Source organism: Poecile atricapillus, chromosome 6 (assembly GCF_030490865.1).
Source record: "Poecile atricapillus isolate bPoeAtr1 chromosome 6, bPoeAtr1.hap1, whole genome shotgun sequence".
Lineage (NCBI taxonomy): Eukaryota > Metazoa > Chordata > Aves > Passeriformes > Paridae > Poecile > Poecile atricapillus.
The window spans coordinates 30,278,534-30,296,441 of NC_081254.1; the positions used below are offsets into that span (position 1 = coordinate 30,278,534).

A 17,908-nucleotide genomic window follows, 5' to 3' on the forward strand; every position below is an offset into this window, starting at 1 on the left:
GCCGGGCGGGAAACACGGGCTGTGCTGAATCTGCCGCGCGGGAATCGCCACCGTGGGCTCCCTCTGGGAATGTGCTGCTGTGGATACCAAGGATACGTAAAAACAGCGAATAAGTGAGGAGGTCTATCTTTAAGACAGACGACTTATTGCGTGACTGTGCTTTGTGCTTTTTTTTTCTTTTTTCAGTCGCGGTTTTCCGCCCTGGCGCCGCGGGCGGTGCCGAATGTGCGGCGGTGAAGCGCCAGGCCGGTAAACAGCGCCCGGGTGAGGCGATGGCGGCGGGCGGGCTGGCGGGGCTCCTGCCCGCCCAGACTCAGCTCGAGTACGCGCTGCTCGACGCTGACACTGCCCAGGAGAAGGAGAACCTGGTCTACCAGTACCTGAAGAAAATGGACAGCCGTGAGCGGGACCTGACGGTGCCCGAGCTCGGCGGAGGTGGGTGGCGCGGCCCGGGCGGGGCCGGGGCTGTCCCCGGGAGAGGCGGCGGAGCCCCGGCTCTCCCCGTGTGGGCTTTGCCTGGAGGTGCCGCTGCCTGCGGGGACCGGGCAGGGCCGGCCCCGTGAGCTGCTGTTTAAATGGCACTTGTACCTCCAGGAAATGCCGCTCCTGGAAGCACTAGGAGCGAAGGGCAAGGCAGAGCCCCTTTAAACATTCTCTCCCTGGTACTGGCGGCCAAAACACGTTGTGTAAAGCCTGTATTCTAAATCTCCTCCAGTCTGTACTGTATATTTATATGTGTCGCCTCCGGTCATAGTGAGAACCTTGCTAACTCTCCCTGCGTTCTCCTGAGCTCTCTTGGTTTCCCGGAGCATCCTTTAGAATGTTCCCCAGCTCTCTGTCCCCATGACAAGCCGCGCTTGGCAATTTTCATGCCCCTGGTAATACAAACTCTGCTGGAGAGGTCATTCGTCCTCCTGCGGTGGTTTCCCACATTTCCACGTCTCTTCTTGTGCCAAGAGGAAAATCACAGGTTAAGCCTTGTAGGATCTTGCAAGTCCTGCTCAGGGTCTTTTTAACCTGTGAGTGGCTCCCTGCAGCTGTGGGAGCTCACATCATACTGCAAGACAGAGACCTCAGGGGGTGAACTTCAGGGTTAAAAATCACACTGATCTTGGGAATAAATTATGATTTTTAACCAGTGGAGCAAAAGGAATGCTCTCTCTGTCTAGATTTGGGGCCCTGAGTGGAATTTTAGCTTTTGCCATTGTATTGTTTCAGTGTTCTGTCAAGCTTTATTTTCTCCTCTAAAAAGAGCTCAACATCTATGAAAGGTATTTTCTAACATCTATGAAAGGGGAGAAATGCTGTGAAATATATAAACTACCCTTTTCTTTTGAAAAAGCTCTTACACTGTGGGAGTAATGCATGTGCTTGAATTATTCTCACTATTCTCATCAAAGCTAAATGAGTATGGATCCATTTATGTTTATAAATATATGGAGATAGAGAACAGTCCTCCTCTTAGTGAAACACAAAACAAGCCTCCTGCTGACTTGAGTTGGAATAACTTCTGGAGCCTTAAGAACTTGTTTTCTGAAACTGTCAAAGTGAAAGTTCAAAAACTAGTTAGCTTTGCATTTTATCATAATTATCTTTTCCCTCTACAGTTTTCAGAAATATAAAGAGATAATACTGGCACATCACATTCTAGGATATTTATTCCTTATCTTGATATCTTTGAAGGGATCAGAGGAGGAAAGAATGTTTTCCTGTCTTATGTCAAGTGGTTAAAATAAATGACCATGAGTACTGTTGTGCATATCTGAAAAAGTTGTGTTTCTTCCCATGTGACGGAATTGATACCTGTCATTTCAAATTTTGAAAATCACAATCAAAGCTAAAAGCACAAGAATATTCCAATGATCTTTGAAATCAGTTCTTTCCAAAACTGTTGGAAAAAAACAGTAAAACACTTTTAAACTTTTAGTAGCCTTTATATTTTAAATAATTGATTGTTACCCAAATGGTGTTGTTGGGGGTTGAATAATGTAGGTCATATTTTAAAATGTATGAAATTTGTTCTGAGGCTTACATGTTCTTTCAATTAAAAAGTGCTTGTGTAAAGATATAAACTACAATTTCATTTTACAGTGAATCTTATTAATAATATTTTCATTTACTAATTATGAAGAGTTGCGGAACATAAGGATGAGTTGAACAAATAAAAGACTTTTTGTTTGCTTTTCTGCTTGCATAAAAAGGGATGTCAAACTCTTTTTTCTTTTTTTAAAGTTAAAAGTACCAGGAGCATTGTGTGGTGTTGGTGCCTTTCCCTACCCTTTCCCTAACTGCCTATCACTGTTCTCTGAATTCCAGATTTGCAATGGTTAAACACTGAAGGTCCTATTTCTCTTCACAAAGACCTTTGTGGAAAAGTTGTGGTGTTGGATTTCTTCACTTACTGCTGCATCAATTGCTTGCACCTGCTGCCTGACCTCCACGCCTTAGAGCACCAGTACTCTGATAAAGGTAAAAGTGCTTTGGCTGGCTTGGAAAAGAATTTCCTGGCACTGTTGCAGGCTGAGGAGCTGAGTCACTTTGTTGCTGGTTACTAAACTGCTGGCAGTATTTCAAAGGTGTCTAAAAATGTATTCTAATCTTTTAAGTAGCCTAAAAAAGGTGACTGTGTGTACTTCCATCACATTTTTAAATGGGGTTAAATAAAGTTGTGTCTGTGTAATTACACGAACAGGATATGTGCTTGAAGCCCAAACCTGGTGCCTCTATAAATAAGGCAACTTTCAAAAAGTTCAAGATTCAAGAATGTGAGATATAGGCTCAAAATAAATATAAGTAGGTAACTTTCTACCTTTGACTGAAGAACCAGCTCTGAGAAAAATATAGTAAAGGTGGTCAAATGGATATAGACAGGTGGTAGAATAGGATATTGATTTTTTAATTTTTTTTTCATTGGAACTGAAATAACAAAATATGTAAGCTTGATGCAGAATTTTTTTGGTATTGATATCATGTTGTGTACCATTAATATCCCTGTATTCTAGAGAGGGAATTATGGTCTTTAAAGTCACATCTGAAATGAAATCTGTCTCACTCTGACTGAATACAAATGCATGAAATAAAAATAATTTCTATTTAGAATGCAGTGTCTTTTCACGATGGTCTTTCAGAGATAAGCTGTAGTCTTACACAGAGTCTGTCAGCTACTCACTTATTTGGGATATTTTAATAGACTGAACAGGAAGATGAAGAACAGTGTTAGTTTCAGTCATAAAATATTGTATTAAATACAATATATATGTAGTAAATAACATTATAATGTTTGATTCTCCATTGCTGTTTCTGATTGGTTTTAATTTTGATAGTGTTTATTTTCATGTGTTACCTTTTTCACTGGAGAAAGAAATTGCAAAATCTTTGAAATTTGCATAGTGCTTTAGATAGGTTACTTAGTACTTCACTGGAGATTCAAACTAATTTTTCTGCCTCGGAAAGCTTAGCTGTTTGCTTTGGAGAAATTAGAGATGCAGGGTAATATTTCAAATAACAGGAACTTTGTCTTATAAGGATAAAAACTTAGTGGCAATTTTTGTGAGTGGGTCAGTTTTACGTGGAAGGTGAATGGCAAATGATAAGGGGATTGTTCTGAATCAAGCATGTTGGGAAGAAGCTCTAGATACAGATTTTGGAAGATTATATTGGCATAAAATGAATAATACCTTTAAATGTTAACTGTTTTATAGTATACTTGAGTGTAATAAGATAGCTATCATATCCTTAATCTGTTTTTTAATGCTAAGTTGTTAAATCAGCTGATAACAAAATACTCATTTTAACAACCTCTCCCCACAAGCTTTCTCCTAAAAGTGCTTTAATATCTCTATACTGGTGTAGAAGAGGCTGCAGCACTCTGAATTAAAGGTCTGCTTGGAGACATATTTTTTTCCTTTGACTTGTATTAAACTTTTGTGACAGGAGTTACTACTTTGCTGATGGGTGATAAATTATTTTTGTATTTTAATTACCCCTGTAAGTTTTCTTTTTTTATTTCAGCTATCCTGTTGAAACTGGAGTGAGAAAAGAGATGTTTGGGGTGAGAGTAGAGGTAAAAAGAAAGAAGAACAGGTGTGTGGAGCATTAATCTTAAATTTAAACCATTAGGAGGCAGAGGATAGCAGTTGGATTTAGGAAGACATTAAGGTGCTTGATAGTTCAAACAAAAAGAAAAATACATTGGGTTTTTCCACTGTAGATCTTCCTTTTGGTTCTTTACTGCTGTTTTAATGTCTTGATTGTCAGCCCTTTCAGGATTATTTAATGTCTCTTCGCTGTGCTACATGTCTAAATCTTAACATTACTGTAATGTATATAAATATATGAGGCAGGAAGGGTAGCGGGTTTTTAAGCCATAGAAAATTCTTCAATACGTGGTAGTATATCAGTGTGCATCTTCTTAACCCAAGGTAAACAAGATTTACTAATTACTAGCAGAAAGGGGAGGGGAGAGTTATTGACTTGAGAACGCTGAGAAAGATAAAAGTTTGAAAATAAAACATCTTGCTTGGGTAAAGCATCTGTCCCGTAATGCATTTGGATCTCCAGTCTCATTTGAATACTTGAAGGTATATTGCCTACTTTTCCTCAGTTACAAGAACAAACCTTGATCTAGCTGACATTGTGTACATACATACTCTGTTCATAAATGCTTTGATGACTTTTTTTTAGTGTGGTTCAAATGCCCTTACAAGGAGCATGTTGAAACTTCAGCTGTGTGATCAGCAGACAGTAGAAGTTTACAGCTAACATTATAAGAAGCTAATGATCATAAATCATTATAAATATTATAGTACATGTCCCATAGTTCTATTGTCTGGAACTTCAGGAGATCTGTTTCAGAATGAAGACTGCTTTCCATAGGATTGAATGTCGCCCAGCGTCATTATCTGATACACTCTCACTGCTATCTTCAGTGGTGCTATTTCTGTGTTTCAAGTGGCATTCAGAAAGTTATTTTAAACCCCAGTGCATATTCAGTTCATGTTATCAGCAGTCCAGAAATTACTTCTATAAGAGGAAGTACTTTTTAATATTCAGAAATAGCTTGGCATAAATCCAGTGTTGTGCTCTGCTGTAATCCTTCAAAGTGTTTTAAATGGAGTGCATATTGTTATTTCTGAGCATAGCATCCATCATTTCCACAGGAATTTTCCTCATGAGGGAATGTTGTACCTTACTTGTGCTGTTGAGGTGTTCACTATAGAATTGTCTTTCTAGCTTTAATGATGTTTTTGAAGGACAGACACAAGCTCTGTCACTGATCCCTTTACAGTTAAAATATTTGACCTGCTGTTTGGTTTTCAGCAGTTAATGGTTGTACAACTTCGTCTGTCTGGTACTGCAATGTTCTGCTCCAACAGACTGTATCAGTTATCAGACGTTTTAATTGTGAAATTGTTATATTCAAACCTGCCTTGTTTGAAATGATTGTTGTTTGTCATTTTGTCATAGTTGTCAGTGCTGCCATTTTTATTTGAAATACAGAATACTGTATTGATTTCAGAGGCCTATTCATAATATCTTTTACTGTTTATCTAGGGGTAGATATGTCCAGGTAATTATGGAATTTCACAATTGCTGTTAGTTTTGGCTTCTAGTTAACTGTGAAAAAGAATTTTCTAAAACATCATGGTTGTATATAGGAATCAGAAAACAAGGAGGTGTCCTAAGTATCTTAAAAAAACTCCAAACTGTCAGTTGAACAGCAACAACTTACCCACATTTATTTTTAAAGTATTTTCTAGCTTAGTATGTAGAGGTTCAGGAACTGAGAACAATTCATGTCAGCCAGCTGGGGAAGTAAGGGTCCTAAAATTTGGTAATTTTACCTAAGTCTTATTTCTGAGTTTCAGGATTTTCTATACATAACTATTTATATTCTTACTGAGATGTAATTGCTTTCTGTTTGTTCAAGTCCTCTCTCATTCTGGGAAGCAGTCAGTCAGATTATGAGATAACTGGATTTTTCAATTTTTTTAAAAAAATTAATTTATTCATTAATTTATTTGTTTATTATTCACATGTATTTCAGTGCACAACTTCCTTTTTTCTTTGCAGATGGTCTGGTTATTGTTGGTGTCCATTCAGCAAAATTCCCAAATGAAAAAGTTCTGGATAACATTAAAAGTGCCATTCTAAGATACAATATCGTCCACCCTGTAGTAAATGATGCAGATGCAACACTGTGGCATGATCTAGAAGTGTCCTGCTGGCCAACTCTGGTCATTCTTGGGCCTCGTGGAAATATGCTGTTTTCTCTTGTTGGAGAGGGACACAGAGAGAAATTGTTTTTATTTACTTCTATAACACTGAAATTCTACAAGGAAAGAGGACAAATCAAAGATAACAACATCGGAATAAAGCTTTACAGAGACTCCCTTCCACCTTCTCCTCTGCTGTTTCCTGGCAAAGTGACTGTAGACAATTCAGGAGAAAGGTTGGTCATAGCAGACACTGGACACCACAGGATTTTGGTTACTCATAAAAATGGACAAATTTTACACACTATTGGAGGTAAGGATGTATATGTAAGTTTTTTACAGCAATTTCATTTTAAGAGTAGAGTATGTTTGCTGTGCCTCCTGGGCTGATTCTTTTCCTACAGGACCTGGCAGTTTGTAAGCATTGCCAGAATATTGTTTTGCACTAAAATCACTTTTACTCTATTTGAGGGGATATGGTGTAAGACCATCAGTGGGAGACTGTTAATGCAATGGTTGGAGATGCCTAATTGTTTTTCATTGCTTCATTGACTAAAGTTCATGTTTTCATGTGATGTCCAATATGAATTACAAAAATGCGTTTTGTATTCCTCTGAAGGAGTTGCAAATAGGTTTAGGTGTAAAGGATGTACATCCACATTAAGCATCAAGGTAGGGAAAAGACCAGACTGTAATGCCTTCCTTTCCAATAGAAGTGAACGTTGAATTGTTGTGGTGGTGTTGTGAGGAGAGGTTTTCCATGTGTGTTTTTTGTTTGGTTGTTGAGTTTTTTCAGTGGAAGAGCATTCCTGTTTAGAATCTCTGGTTTCAAAACCAGAGAGGAGAATTACTAAGAGCAGTGGCATTCCAGTAAGTACACAGGAACCTGAAAATGCAGTTGCCTTTGTACATATAAAAAGACCTGGGTTCTCATCAAAATGGAGATGATAACATAGAAACAAGCTATGAAAATAGTGAAAATGTTTTAAATTTATTTAATAATAAATTTTAAATAATAATATTTATTGCAAAGTTTATATAAGTAACATTTCAGCTTTAGAAAACTAACATCCATAGTTGCTTTTGTGAAACAACAATGTACTTTATAATGCAGACAAAGACAATTTGCACACTCTTTGTATGCTTTACTGTTTTACAAGTGAAATTGTTCTTTTTTTAAACCTATTAAAATGGTCAGTTACATCTTTGTGCAGCAAGTATGTAACTGTTAGGACAACCATAATAGACAGATTTAGGAAATGGTCGAATCCTCAAATTATTGAAAACAATGGTTTGTTTATGTCTCAGAATCAGGACCTCTGTGCTGATGTATCCTATATTAGTTAGTCTGGAATTGACTAATGCTTGCCCCAGGGCAGGATCCTAAAAATCTCATAAAAATACTCTTCTGTTTAAAAAAAGGAGGAAAAATTCCCTTGCTATTTGAAGTGACACTGCATTGGTTAGACAGGCTATTTATTCAAGTAAATCTGATTTATCGTTAAGGCAGTAATCTAAATACCTTTCTCCTATATGGATATGCAAACAGAACTTCTTATGACAGATATGAGAGAATTTGGTTTCTGCTTGATATGTGAGAGGAAGTCTCTGCCTACAAGCTGCCCTTTAGTGTTCTGGGACAGTCATTAAACAGGAATTCAGGAGTGTCCTAAGTCCCAGTGGTACCCTCCTTCCTGTGGCATTGTGTGCTATTCCCTTCCCTGGGCATGTGCACCCTCTCACTTATGAGGGGAGCTGCTGGAATCTGACACACCAGTACTTCAATCCGTTGTCTCTGATGAGGTCTAAATTGATTCCTGACAGGAGGTTGTAAAAGTTTTTGTATTTCAGTGACTCAGTTAAATGATTCAGTGGGCAGAAAATAATGTAATGAAGTTGATAATGCGGTAATAAATGTGGGCATGCACAAAGGTTAAAATTGTTATTTGCATCATAAATCATGGTACACACATAACTCATACCTAAATATATTCTGCCATACCCTTCTGAAGCACTTTAAATGCTACCTGCTTTGAAGTACAGTGCTTACCTTCAAACTGTTATGTTCCTATTTCCTGACTGTTGTATGCAGAAGACTGTCACTCCATCATTCTTAGTTTTTTGTGTAATGAGTTCCATATCATCTTTTTCCTAATTAGTTTTCTTAATGAGAAAATGTTGATAATCAAATCTTAGTTTCATCTGTGATTACACCAATATCTAAATCAATGCAGTGGAGTTGAGCTTTTGAATTTTTTTTTTCCTGCTGGCTTGCTTTGATGTAGTCAAGAATAAAAAAAAACTGTAATTTTTTGTCGTGCATTGTTGCCGTTGTCTTTTAGTGCAATTTAGAACCCTAGTAAGACCTATCCTTAAAATATGAGCTTAAAAAAGCAGAGAACTTGATGCAGAATGAGTTCAGAATTTAATAGCACCAGGCTATTTTGATTACATAGCACAGTGACTAAAATGAGACTACACCAAATAGTAATAATGTAAAATGTACAAGGTGCTGTGAAAGCAGCTCTTGGAATATGTAATTCTTCTAGAGATTTAAATGTATACACTTTATTTTTAAGGTGACTTTTTTCCAAAATTTTGAGTTTGATGTGTTTTACTTGTAGGTCCAAACAGTGGAAGGAGAGATGGAAGATTTTCAGAGGCGGCTTTCAACTCACCACAAGGGATCGCTATAAAAAATAATGTTATTTATGTAGCCGATACAGAAAATCACCTAATTAGAAAGGTAAATTTTCCATAATGAAATTCAAAGTTTAATTGTTTGACTGTATTTTACTTATACAGGTGAAAATGTACACCACATGAATTACTCTCCAAATAATGTCAGAAAGGAAATTTGGTCCACAATCTTGTAAAGAAATGCACTTGTGCAGGGTTTTTTTAAGGGCTGCATATGCTTTTGTGCTTCCTTTCAAATGCAGATGAGGTGGGCTACTCCTTATAGCATAACAGGGTTTTGGTTTGGTTTTTTTTTTCCTAGTCACTCTTACTTTCCTGTTTTGAGAAATATCTATTGTTAGTACTGGAAGCAAAAGCTGGTTTTGTTTCACTTCCAGTAGTATCAGATTCTTATCTAAAGTTATTGTGGTGCTGTGGTGCAGTGAATATCCAAACTTCCGTTGGCTGTCTGGGCCTCTCAAATCCAGGTAACTGCCCTGATACCAGAATTGGCTGCATGTGTATTCTTTTTGATTAAACACTTGTGAAGTTTTAGCATGTAGGAATTGTATCTTACATTAGGTTAGGTCAAATTTAGGATAATCAGAAGTTTAGTTTGGTGATGCAATGTAATATTGCCTTATTATTCAAAGCATTGTGTGTATCTCAGAAGATCTTGGAGTCAGGTCCTCACCAATATCCCATTTGTGATCAGAGGAGGTGCACCCTTAATGCATCTGAGGTTCCTTTGTACAGATTCTTTTATACGGAGATGGGAAATACTGTGACAGTATGTGAGTTTTTAGAGCATATTCTTCTATGAGTTTAAAATAAAAAAATACATCTATTATTTATCTAGGTATTTATCCAGAAAATTGTGATGCTTTCTTCTACAGCTGTTGAGCAAATGCTGACAGAGCAGTGTTAATTTTGTTGTACATGGAATAGAGTTCCACATACATGGTTTTCATGCTGTCTGCTGCTTCCCTACACCCATACTCCCTCAACAAGCATTGTGGTAAAATTGATTATTCCCCCTAAAAACCAAATGCCTGATATTTGTTAGGATTTCTCTGGTTTGGACATCTATCTCAAGTTACCTGCAGTTTTGGTCAAGTTAATTTCATATGTTCATTTAATGTGTCATTTTGCTCCACTTAGATTGACCTGGAGTTGCAGATGGTGACCACTGTAGCAGGCATTGGGGTACAAGGTGTTGATAAGGAAGGTGGAGCAAAGGGAGAAGAACAGCCCATCAGCTCTCCGTGGGATGTGGTCTTTGGAAGTTCAAGTACTGTATCAGTTGAGCTTTAACATCTCATATTTACTCGTGTGACTGTTTGCTAAATATTTTCCTGTTTTGATATTAATCTGAGATAGAAGAAGTAAGGATTTACTGTAAAACTGAGTCTAAACCACAATAGTTTCTATTGCAAATGGTAACTGCAGTTCTGCTTTGGATCCTGAAATGTTACTTGATGGAAGAAAAATTCTTTTGTATCAAGTTATGTAGTTACTGGATCCGAACACGGAAGGAAATTATGATTGCTTTTTGTTAGGCCAGTACCTTAAGCCAGGATGACTTAAGAAGCAGGTACATTTTACAGGAAGCAAGCATTGCCTGAAAGTTCCTTTCCTTGACTATACAGACATGTCCAACCACTTGTAAATATTTGAGTTTAGGAAATAAAAATAATTTTAGTTTGGGATCTGTTTCTTCCTGTTGAGGTGACACAAAATCATTAGGCTCAAGATCACTATTGAGTCAGTCAGATAGGAGAGAAATATCTCAGCACAAATCTAGCAAGCATCAGGAGGTAAAATAAATCTTTGCATAATAGGATGCAAGAATCACCTGAGGACTTAAGTAGCTTTCTTTCCCAATTCACCTAGCACACACCTGAGCCTGGCATCCCATAGCTGCCATGTTTTCAGCTGTTACTGACTGTGAGTTGAAACACAATTTTCTTATGTTTCCATTTCAATCTAATTTAGAAGTTGCAGATGCTAGTTTATTAACAATGACAGAACAATGCTTTGATGTGGTATAAACCCCTTAGGTTGGTATCTCAGACATGAAAAATTGACTTCCAGTATTGGGATTTCTTTAATCTGCACATGAGCAGGGTGGGGAAGGAGCACGATTTACTTCTAATATCTTGAAATTAGCGGCACTTTGTGAGTTTAGTAACATTTTACTAGTGTGAAAGCATTAGTTAAAATATTGTGTCAGTTATGAGGGTGGAAAAGACACTGATATATAAGGAGACATAGAATTACAGAATGGTTTGGGTTGGAGGAGACTTCAAAGACCATTTTTCTTACTCTCCTTCCATGGGCAGGGACATCTTCCACTAGACCAGGTTGCTCAAAGTCTCATACAGCTTGGTCTTGAACTATTCTAGTGTTGGGGCATCCACAGCTTTCCTGGGAAACCTGTGCCAATTCCTCACCATCATCACAGTCAAGAATTTCTTACTAATTTCTAGTGTAAATCTGTCCTCTGTCAGTTTGAAGCCGTTTCCTCTTGTCCTAACACTGCATGCTCTTATGAAAAGTCCCTCTCTAGTTCTCTTTTAGCCCCTTTATGTACTGGAAGATGCTGTGAGGTCTACCCAGAGTTTTCACTTCTCCAGGCTGAACAACTCCAGCTGTCCCAGCCTGTCTCCATAGCAGAGGTGCTGCTCCAGCTCTTGAATTATCCTTGTGGCCTCCTCTGGCCTTGGTCCAACAGGTTCATGAAGCTGATTCAGAAATGCTGATAGTGTAGAATCTTCTGGTACAAATACATTGTCAGTATAGACAGAGTACAACCAGCAGCCTTGAGTACTTGAGTGAGCAACTGGGATATGTTTTCAGATTTAACACTTCTATTAACATGTCTTGCACAAAAAAAGTGCCTTTTTTCAAAGGTCAGCAACCCTTACAAGCTGTGTAAGCATACAGAATCCTACATGGAAGAGCAAGAAGGAGCACCTGAAAGAGAATCTCACTGGATGTGAGCTGCTACTAATGCAGACATGAGTTTTAGTGAATTTGGTACAATCTGATTTTCCTTTCGTGAACCAGGACTCTTGTGTGACTAGATGGTGTAGTTTTCAAGAGATCTTGAACCAGAAAGCTGATCCCTGTGGGATGTTATTGCAGAGCTGTTTCACAGATCAACAAAGAGGAGACTAATAACTGATCACTGCTTCAGAAACTTGAGCTGGTTAACAGAACTATTCAAAGCATCCTATAATTTTAATTTTTCATTATGCTTTCTTCTGCTTCTGTCAGTAGTTAAATATATGATGATTTTTTTTGGTTTTGAGAGCTCTGCTTGTTAAATGTTAATTGATATGATAATTGTTATCAACATGAACATAGTATTTACTGAGTTAGTCACCTGTAGAGGATTAGTCATCCATACTGTTCAACACTGACGGCTGAATTTTAATAAGCATTTGCATAGAAATCAGATCTTCTGAATGCACTTTGTTCAGACTGGTGCAGCCTTTTTTAATATTCAATTAGAACCTATTAGTCAGTTGTCTGCTTAGATTGCCACAAAATATGAAATAAACTGTCAGTTAAGCAGAGATTAAATAAATTTAATTTTTTTTTTTTTTTTGAGAGGGTAATAAACCTATTAGATAAACTAAGGGAAAATATACATTACTGTAATAGCAGAAAATTCTAAAATTCTTCAGAAAACTATAGCCAGAGAGAGTTGTAAAAGTGGAGAGTTATTGAATGGAATGTTAACAGGAATCTGTTAACAATCCTGGAGCATGAGGAACCAGGGCTGCAGTGCATGTCTAGCAAGCATTTTGTACTGTCATAAGCTGCAGTGACTTCTTTAAGTTTGTTGCCAGACATCAAATAGTTTCTCATATACATCATCATAGTGTGTCAGCAATGCAGCAGAGTTTGCCAAGGTTGCATTGTTGAGTTGCAAATTGCTGAGTTGCAACTTGCTTGAGCATAATGGGATCTTCTGTTACTCTGCAGTATAGAGTTCACTTGTGCCTCTCAGAGTGCTTATACCCTGTTGTTAAATGTTAAAACTGGTCTGCCAGTGTCTTGTTTAGGCATTTGGATGGATGAAGTAATTTATGAGAGTTTCAAATATTTCTGTTTGCACCCACACAACAGTGTCCCTTTTTTTACATATCCCTATATCTCTGTGCAAGTTGCAGGAGCTAACATGCACTTCAACGAACATAGGTTCATTATTACTAGTTTTAGAAGTTTGGCTTTTGTGTTAGCTGGTGTGGCATGTGGGAAATAACACCATACCTTCCCATTTTTCTTAGATCTTAGTAGCTTAAACTCTGTGCAGTTTCAGAAGATAGATTTGTAGTTGTTTTTTTTTTAAATATGGATTTAATAATTTTTAAACAAGTGATGCTTCCAGGAGTTTCCTTTCAGTGTTCCAAGCCCTGCTATCCAAAGCATGAAAGGGAGAAAAAGGAAGCTGAAATGTTTAAGCAGGTTATGTACTACACTGGATAGTATTAAACAGCTTATGCTGACCTTTTTCAAAGTCTCAAAGGGCAAAGGTTGCCTCTTGAGAGAAAGATTTTTCCACCATCATTGACATTTCGAGTTTACTCCTATATATGGCTTAGAGTATATATTGACCAACTGAAAAAAAAAAAATCTTTAAAACCTTAATATGTAGGTGGTTGAGAAATGGAAAATACTGAGAAAAACTTTGAGGAGGTGGATATTCTGAGTTAATATACAGAACTTATTCTATATAGCATTCTTTTAAGTGTCTATGTAATATTTTCCTAAGTAGGTTTTGTTGCCCTGTTCTATACCAATACTGAAATCTGAGACAGAGATTGAGTGAGTGTGAAACACCATTTAAACAAAATTTGGCACAAATGTCTCCCTTTGAGGTGGGGGAGTTAATGGAGACAAAACAGATGGTAGGATTCAGACAGAGTATTCTTCCTTGTAATCTTTTTTATTTTTTTAGTTGTGGCTACTGAGCTTGTGTTTTACCTTCCTGTTAAAATTCTTGAATGAACTCCATGGATTAAATTCTGGCTTTGCTGAGGTTGTGCTGAAATTTGCATTGACATAGATTGTGTGGGAAATAGGAGGGGAGGGACAGCAGCTTAAAAATACATTACAAAATTACTGTGTGCTTTTTTAGCTTTCTCTGTTGTGCCCTTCTATTTTTATTTAGTGGGTGTTGAAAGCAAGTGATACTTTAATGCACAGTTGATTTGAGCATGAAATGTTCTTGATAGCTGCATTCTTGCTGGAAGGAGCAAGACAATGACCTGTGCTTGGTGACATAACCGTGTGTTTCACATTCCAAAATCTGGCCTTAAACTGCATGATTGTAATCTATTTATAGAAGCTCCTGAGTACAGTATTGACCATGCTTTCAGTAAACTTGTTGGAAATTTTTACGTCAATTTAAGTATTATGTAGATATGATTTAAATGAAAGTACAGTACCGTATCATACTGGTGCAACTTTTATAGCCCTTAAAAGGCAAAAGTATGTAAGATATTTTTCATCCTTCTCTTTGTTTTTGCTAGGGGGTTATTTGGTACCACTGCATTCCAGAGCAAACACTTTTTTTTCCTGTATTACTCATGGTGATTCTTTCATAATGTAAAAAAAAAATTAAAAATCACTTAAGCAGTAAGCTATTAGCACTTCCTGCTTGAGCTCAGGATCATACATGAAGTGTTTATATCTGAACTCTGTATCTTGAAGGGATGCTTTCTTCTACATGTCATCCCTTTTCCTTCTAATCTGGTCTCATTCTGTCATTGAGGCTCTGGCCGTCACTGTCCTGTGGCAGGAATTTTCCTGGGTAATAGCTGAAAATAAAGGAGCTGCTTTTGTTATCATCAGGGTTTAATTTGGAACCATTTTTCTGGACAAAGCAAAGCTAGAATTCTTCCAAAGATCTGTTGCATATGTGATATGACTTCATGATATAGCAATGTGGATTTACTTGGAATGCAAAGAGCCTGCTCATCTCTTCAGCAGTTTTGTATACAAAGTGCAAATTCAAAGATACCCCGTTTGGCTTTGCCCTTGTACAAGTTTAGTTCCACAGAAAATCATGGTTAAGAGACATCACTGACACAAACTGCATTGTCTTTCTTTTCTTTTGAACTGGATCCTAAAGTCCTTGTAAATAGCCATTATTTTTTATTTTAGATTCTTGGAGTTTCAAAGAAGTAACTTCATTAAAGAGAGGGGTGAAGTAAAGTGAAAGAGTTATGATAGGTTTTATTCCTGTGTAAGAACTGTTTTAGGTAAAAAAGTCTTCAGAGAAATAAGAAATTGGGAAGTTACAGGACAGGATTGCAGTGAAGCAGGGCCTTACCCCATCTTACTTTGGGTTTATGAATATTGCTGAATAGTAATAGTAACAAAATTGATTAGTATTTCACGTGTTCATTATAGAAACAGCTTAAGAAATGAGGTACTTATGTCAATATTTTAGTATAATCATGCCTGTGACACAAAGGCTGAAGTCTTGACATAAGGATATAATGGGAGTAGTGACTGAGTATTCAACAGTGATCTTACTCAATTTAGTTTGACAGGCTGCTTTTCTAAGTTGGACTTCTCTATGTTTTGACAAAATACATAATGATAGTGATTACTTTCTGCAATAAAAAAGAAGCAGTTGGATTAGCAGAGTTGCCTTGCTAAGAGGTGTCAAAATAGTTTTGAAGTTCATGACTTGAAATTGCCTTCTGTAAAAAAAGTATTATATTTTTACATGGAGTGATGGCTCTCATTCTCTTTGTTCCACAGACTATAGTCTGATTCTATGAATCAAATTTATGTTCACCAATAAAGAAACTTAAAATACAAATCAAATTTCTAAAGAATAGTTGGTATATCAGGTCTTAATTTCAGATGCAAAACTGCTGAAAATACCCGTCTTAACGCGTTTTAGGCTTTGTCAGGCATGCTGGGATCAGGAGACACATTTTTTAACTTTTTACCATTTGAGGCTGGAAGTGCTTTTGAATATGGAACGCAGGTGTTGGAAGTAGAGGGACACCATGGTGCTGAACTACCCTCAAGTGTGTGTGTGTGTGTGTTTGCTGTGCTTAATTAGGAATGAGTAAAACACATAACCAGACTTGACTCCTTCTGTAGTTATAATGTCCAAATTAGTTCTTTCATGTTTGCAAATACTATCTCTTCTGCTTGGGATTTTTAAAAAAACAATATTTACTGCCATTACAGTTAGGAGACCTGAGTTAGAAAACTTGGGAAAGAAATAAAAATTACTTCATTACAGTCATAATTTCTAGCTCCTTATTACCTCCACTGTATGAAACCCCCTTGGTATCTAAATCCAAGGATTCCCCTTAATGAGAAGGAAGGTATGTTAACTAAGGAGGAAAATTCCAGAAGCATTTTGTTTCATAAAGGGTTGTGCTGTTTGCATGATGCAACACTATGTGAAAGAGTGCCAGGTAGCAAAACAAAAAAAAAATAAAAAATTAGAATATTGATTTTTAGTTATCCAGATAGGATGATGTGTGCGTGGTAAAGGCTTCACAGATAAAGCATTCCTGTGGAGCTTTGCTGTTTGTGTCTCACTGAAGAACACTGATTCTCTATTCTTCTGTCACATTTGCATTTAATTTGCTGAACTTCTACTGACTGAAGAGCAGGTGAGACATGGATTCACTGTGCATGTGCCTGTCTGTGAACTGCAGGGTGTGGTGTGTAGCCCCTTTTGCTTCTTGAGAATTTGCAGAGGATGAGTGTACCAACAGACTTCTTCCTTGGTTCTTTTTATTTCTTCAAAGATAAAATTAGTAGACAGGAATAATATTTTCAGACTTCAGTCTATTTAGAAAATGTCAGTGGTGCCAGCCACACAATGTAACTTTGATTCCCAGGCTTTTAATTCCCAGTCTGGAAGTAAGCATGCAGTCCCAGACAGAGAAGCTGGAAGTGTGGGTAGTCCTGGGAATGGAATCCCTTCAAACAGATACTGCTCCTCACTGGTGCCAAAGTAATTCTGTGCATTCAGATTGACTCACCAGTAATGGTCAGCAGTGTTCTGATTGTTCAAAGATGTGCCTGTGTACAGACAGTACTGTGAATTCTTAACATGCAGATATAGCAAATGCAGATTCAGGAGCTGCAGCATTGTACAATAACTGAGGCATCATCTAATGGGGAATGTTTGTGCATTCAGAGCTATAGCTCACTATTAGTGAATGTGTAAAACACGAGGATATCCCATTTACAAGCCATACCTCACTTGCATACAGGGACACCAGAGACAAGAAAGCACATACCCTAATAAGGAGAAACTTCTCTGCATTTTTAGAACAGCACAAGATGGGTTGGAATGTGGCGTTTAATTGAATAAATGTAAGAGAATTGCTTTGCTCTCTTGTGTTGTTTTATAATGAATTCTTTAGAAATAAATACTTTCCATTCATGGGTGATAAGGAGTTGTTATAATGATGACATTACCATAACTTTAGCATTCTGGCTCTTCCTGGCCCCCTTCTCCTGTGAGAACTGTACAAGGATGACAATGGTGATATTCTTAAACTGTTCTATCGTGAAAGAAAATGTTTTTCTGTCATTTGTGTCAGAACATAAAGCATTAAACCATGTGAGGACTATTGTGTGAAAAAATACCTTTGCTATGTAGCATTCATTTTCATTTTCTGGGGTTGTGTAATTTTTTTATTAAAGCTCTGACTCTGAATTTCACAAAGAGCTTGTGCTGTTTCCATGTTTGCATCCATTCTCTTTGTTCTAGTAGCCATCCAGTAGAAAATATTTGTGTTAAAATTTATGACAGTTAGAGAGCTCTTACCCATTTTTACTGCGTTATTCTCTAGTTGAAGAAGAGATCTATCAATCTTACATATTCAGTAAAATTTGAATTTAATATTGATGTTTTGTCTCATATTTCATACATCTTGCTGGGTGCAGAATTCGAGTAAGAAGCCTTTTCAATTTTTCAACATACATGTGTCACAGGGGAGTTTCAGTCTGTGGTA

The 17,908-nt window shown here is 37.3% G+C and overlaps 1 protein-coding gene across 1 annotated transcript in view; it reads left to right on the forward strand.

Moving 5' to 3' along the window:
• The first annotated feature begins 79 nt into the window (after positions 1 to 79).
• Positions 80 to 17,908, forward strand: part of NHLRC2 (NHL repeat containing 2) — a 32,466-nt gene continuing 14,637 nt past the window's right edge. The window contains exons 1-5 of the mRNA XM_058841371.1: positions 80 to 435; positions 2,317 to 2,469; positions 6,073 to 6,528; positions 8,840 to 8,961; positions 10,056 to 10,185. Of these exons, the coding sequence (XP_058697354.1) occupies positions 273 to 435; positions 2,317 to 2,469; positions 6,073 to 6,528; positions 8,840 to 8,961; positions 10,056 to 10,185 (1,024 nt within the window). The 5' untranslated portion in view covers positions 80 to 272. The remainder of the gene's footprint in view (positions 436 to 2,316; positions 2,470 to 6,072; positions 6,529 to 8,839; positions 8,962 to 10,055; positions 10,186 to 17,908) is intronic.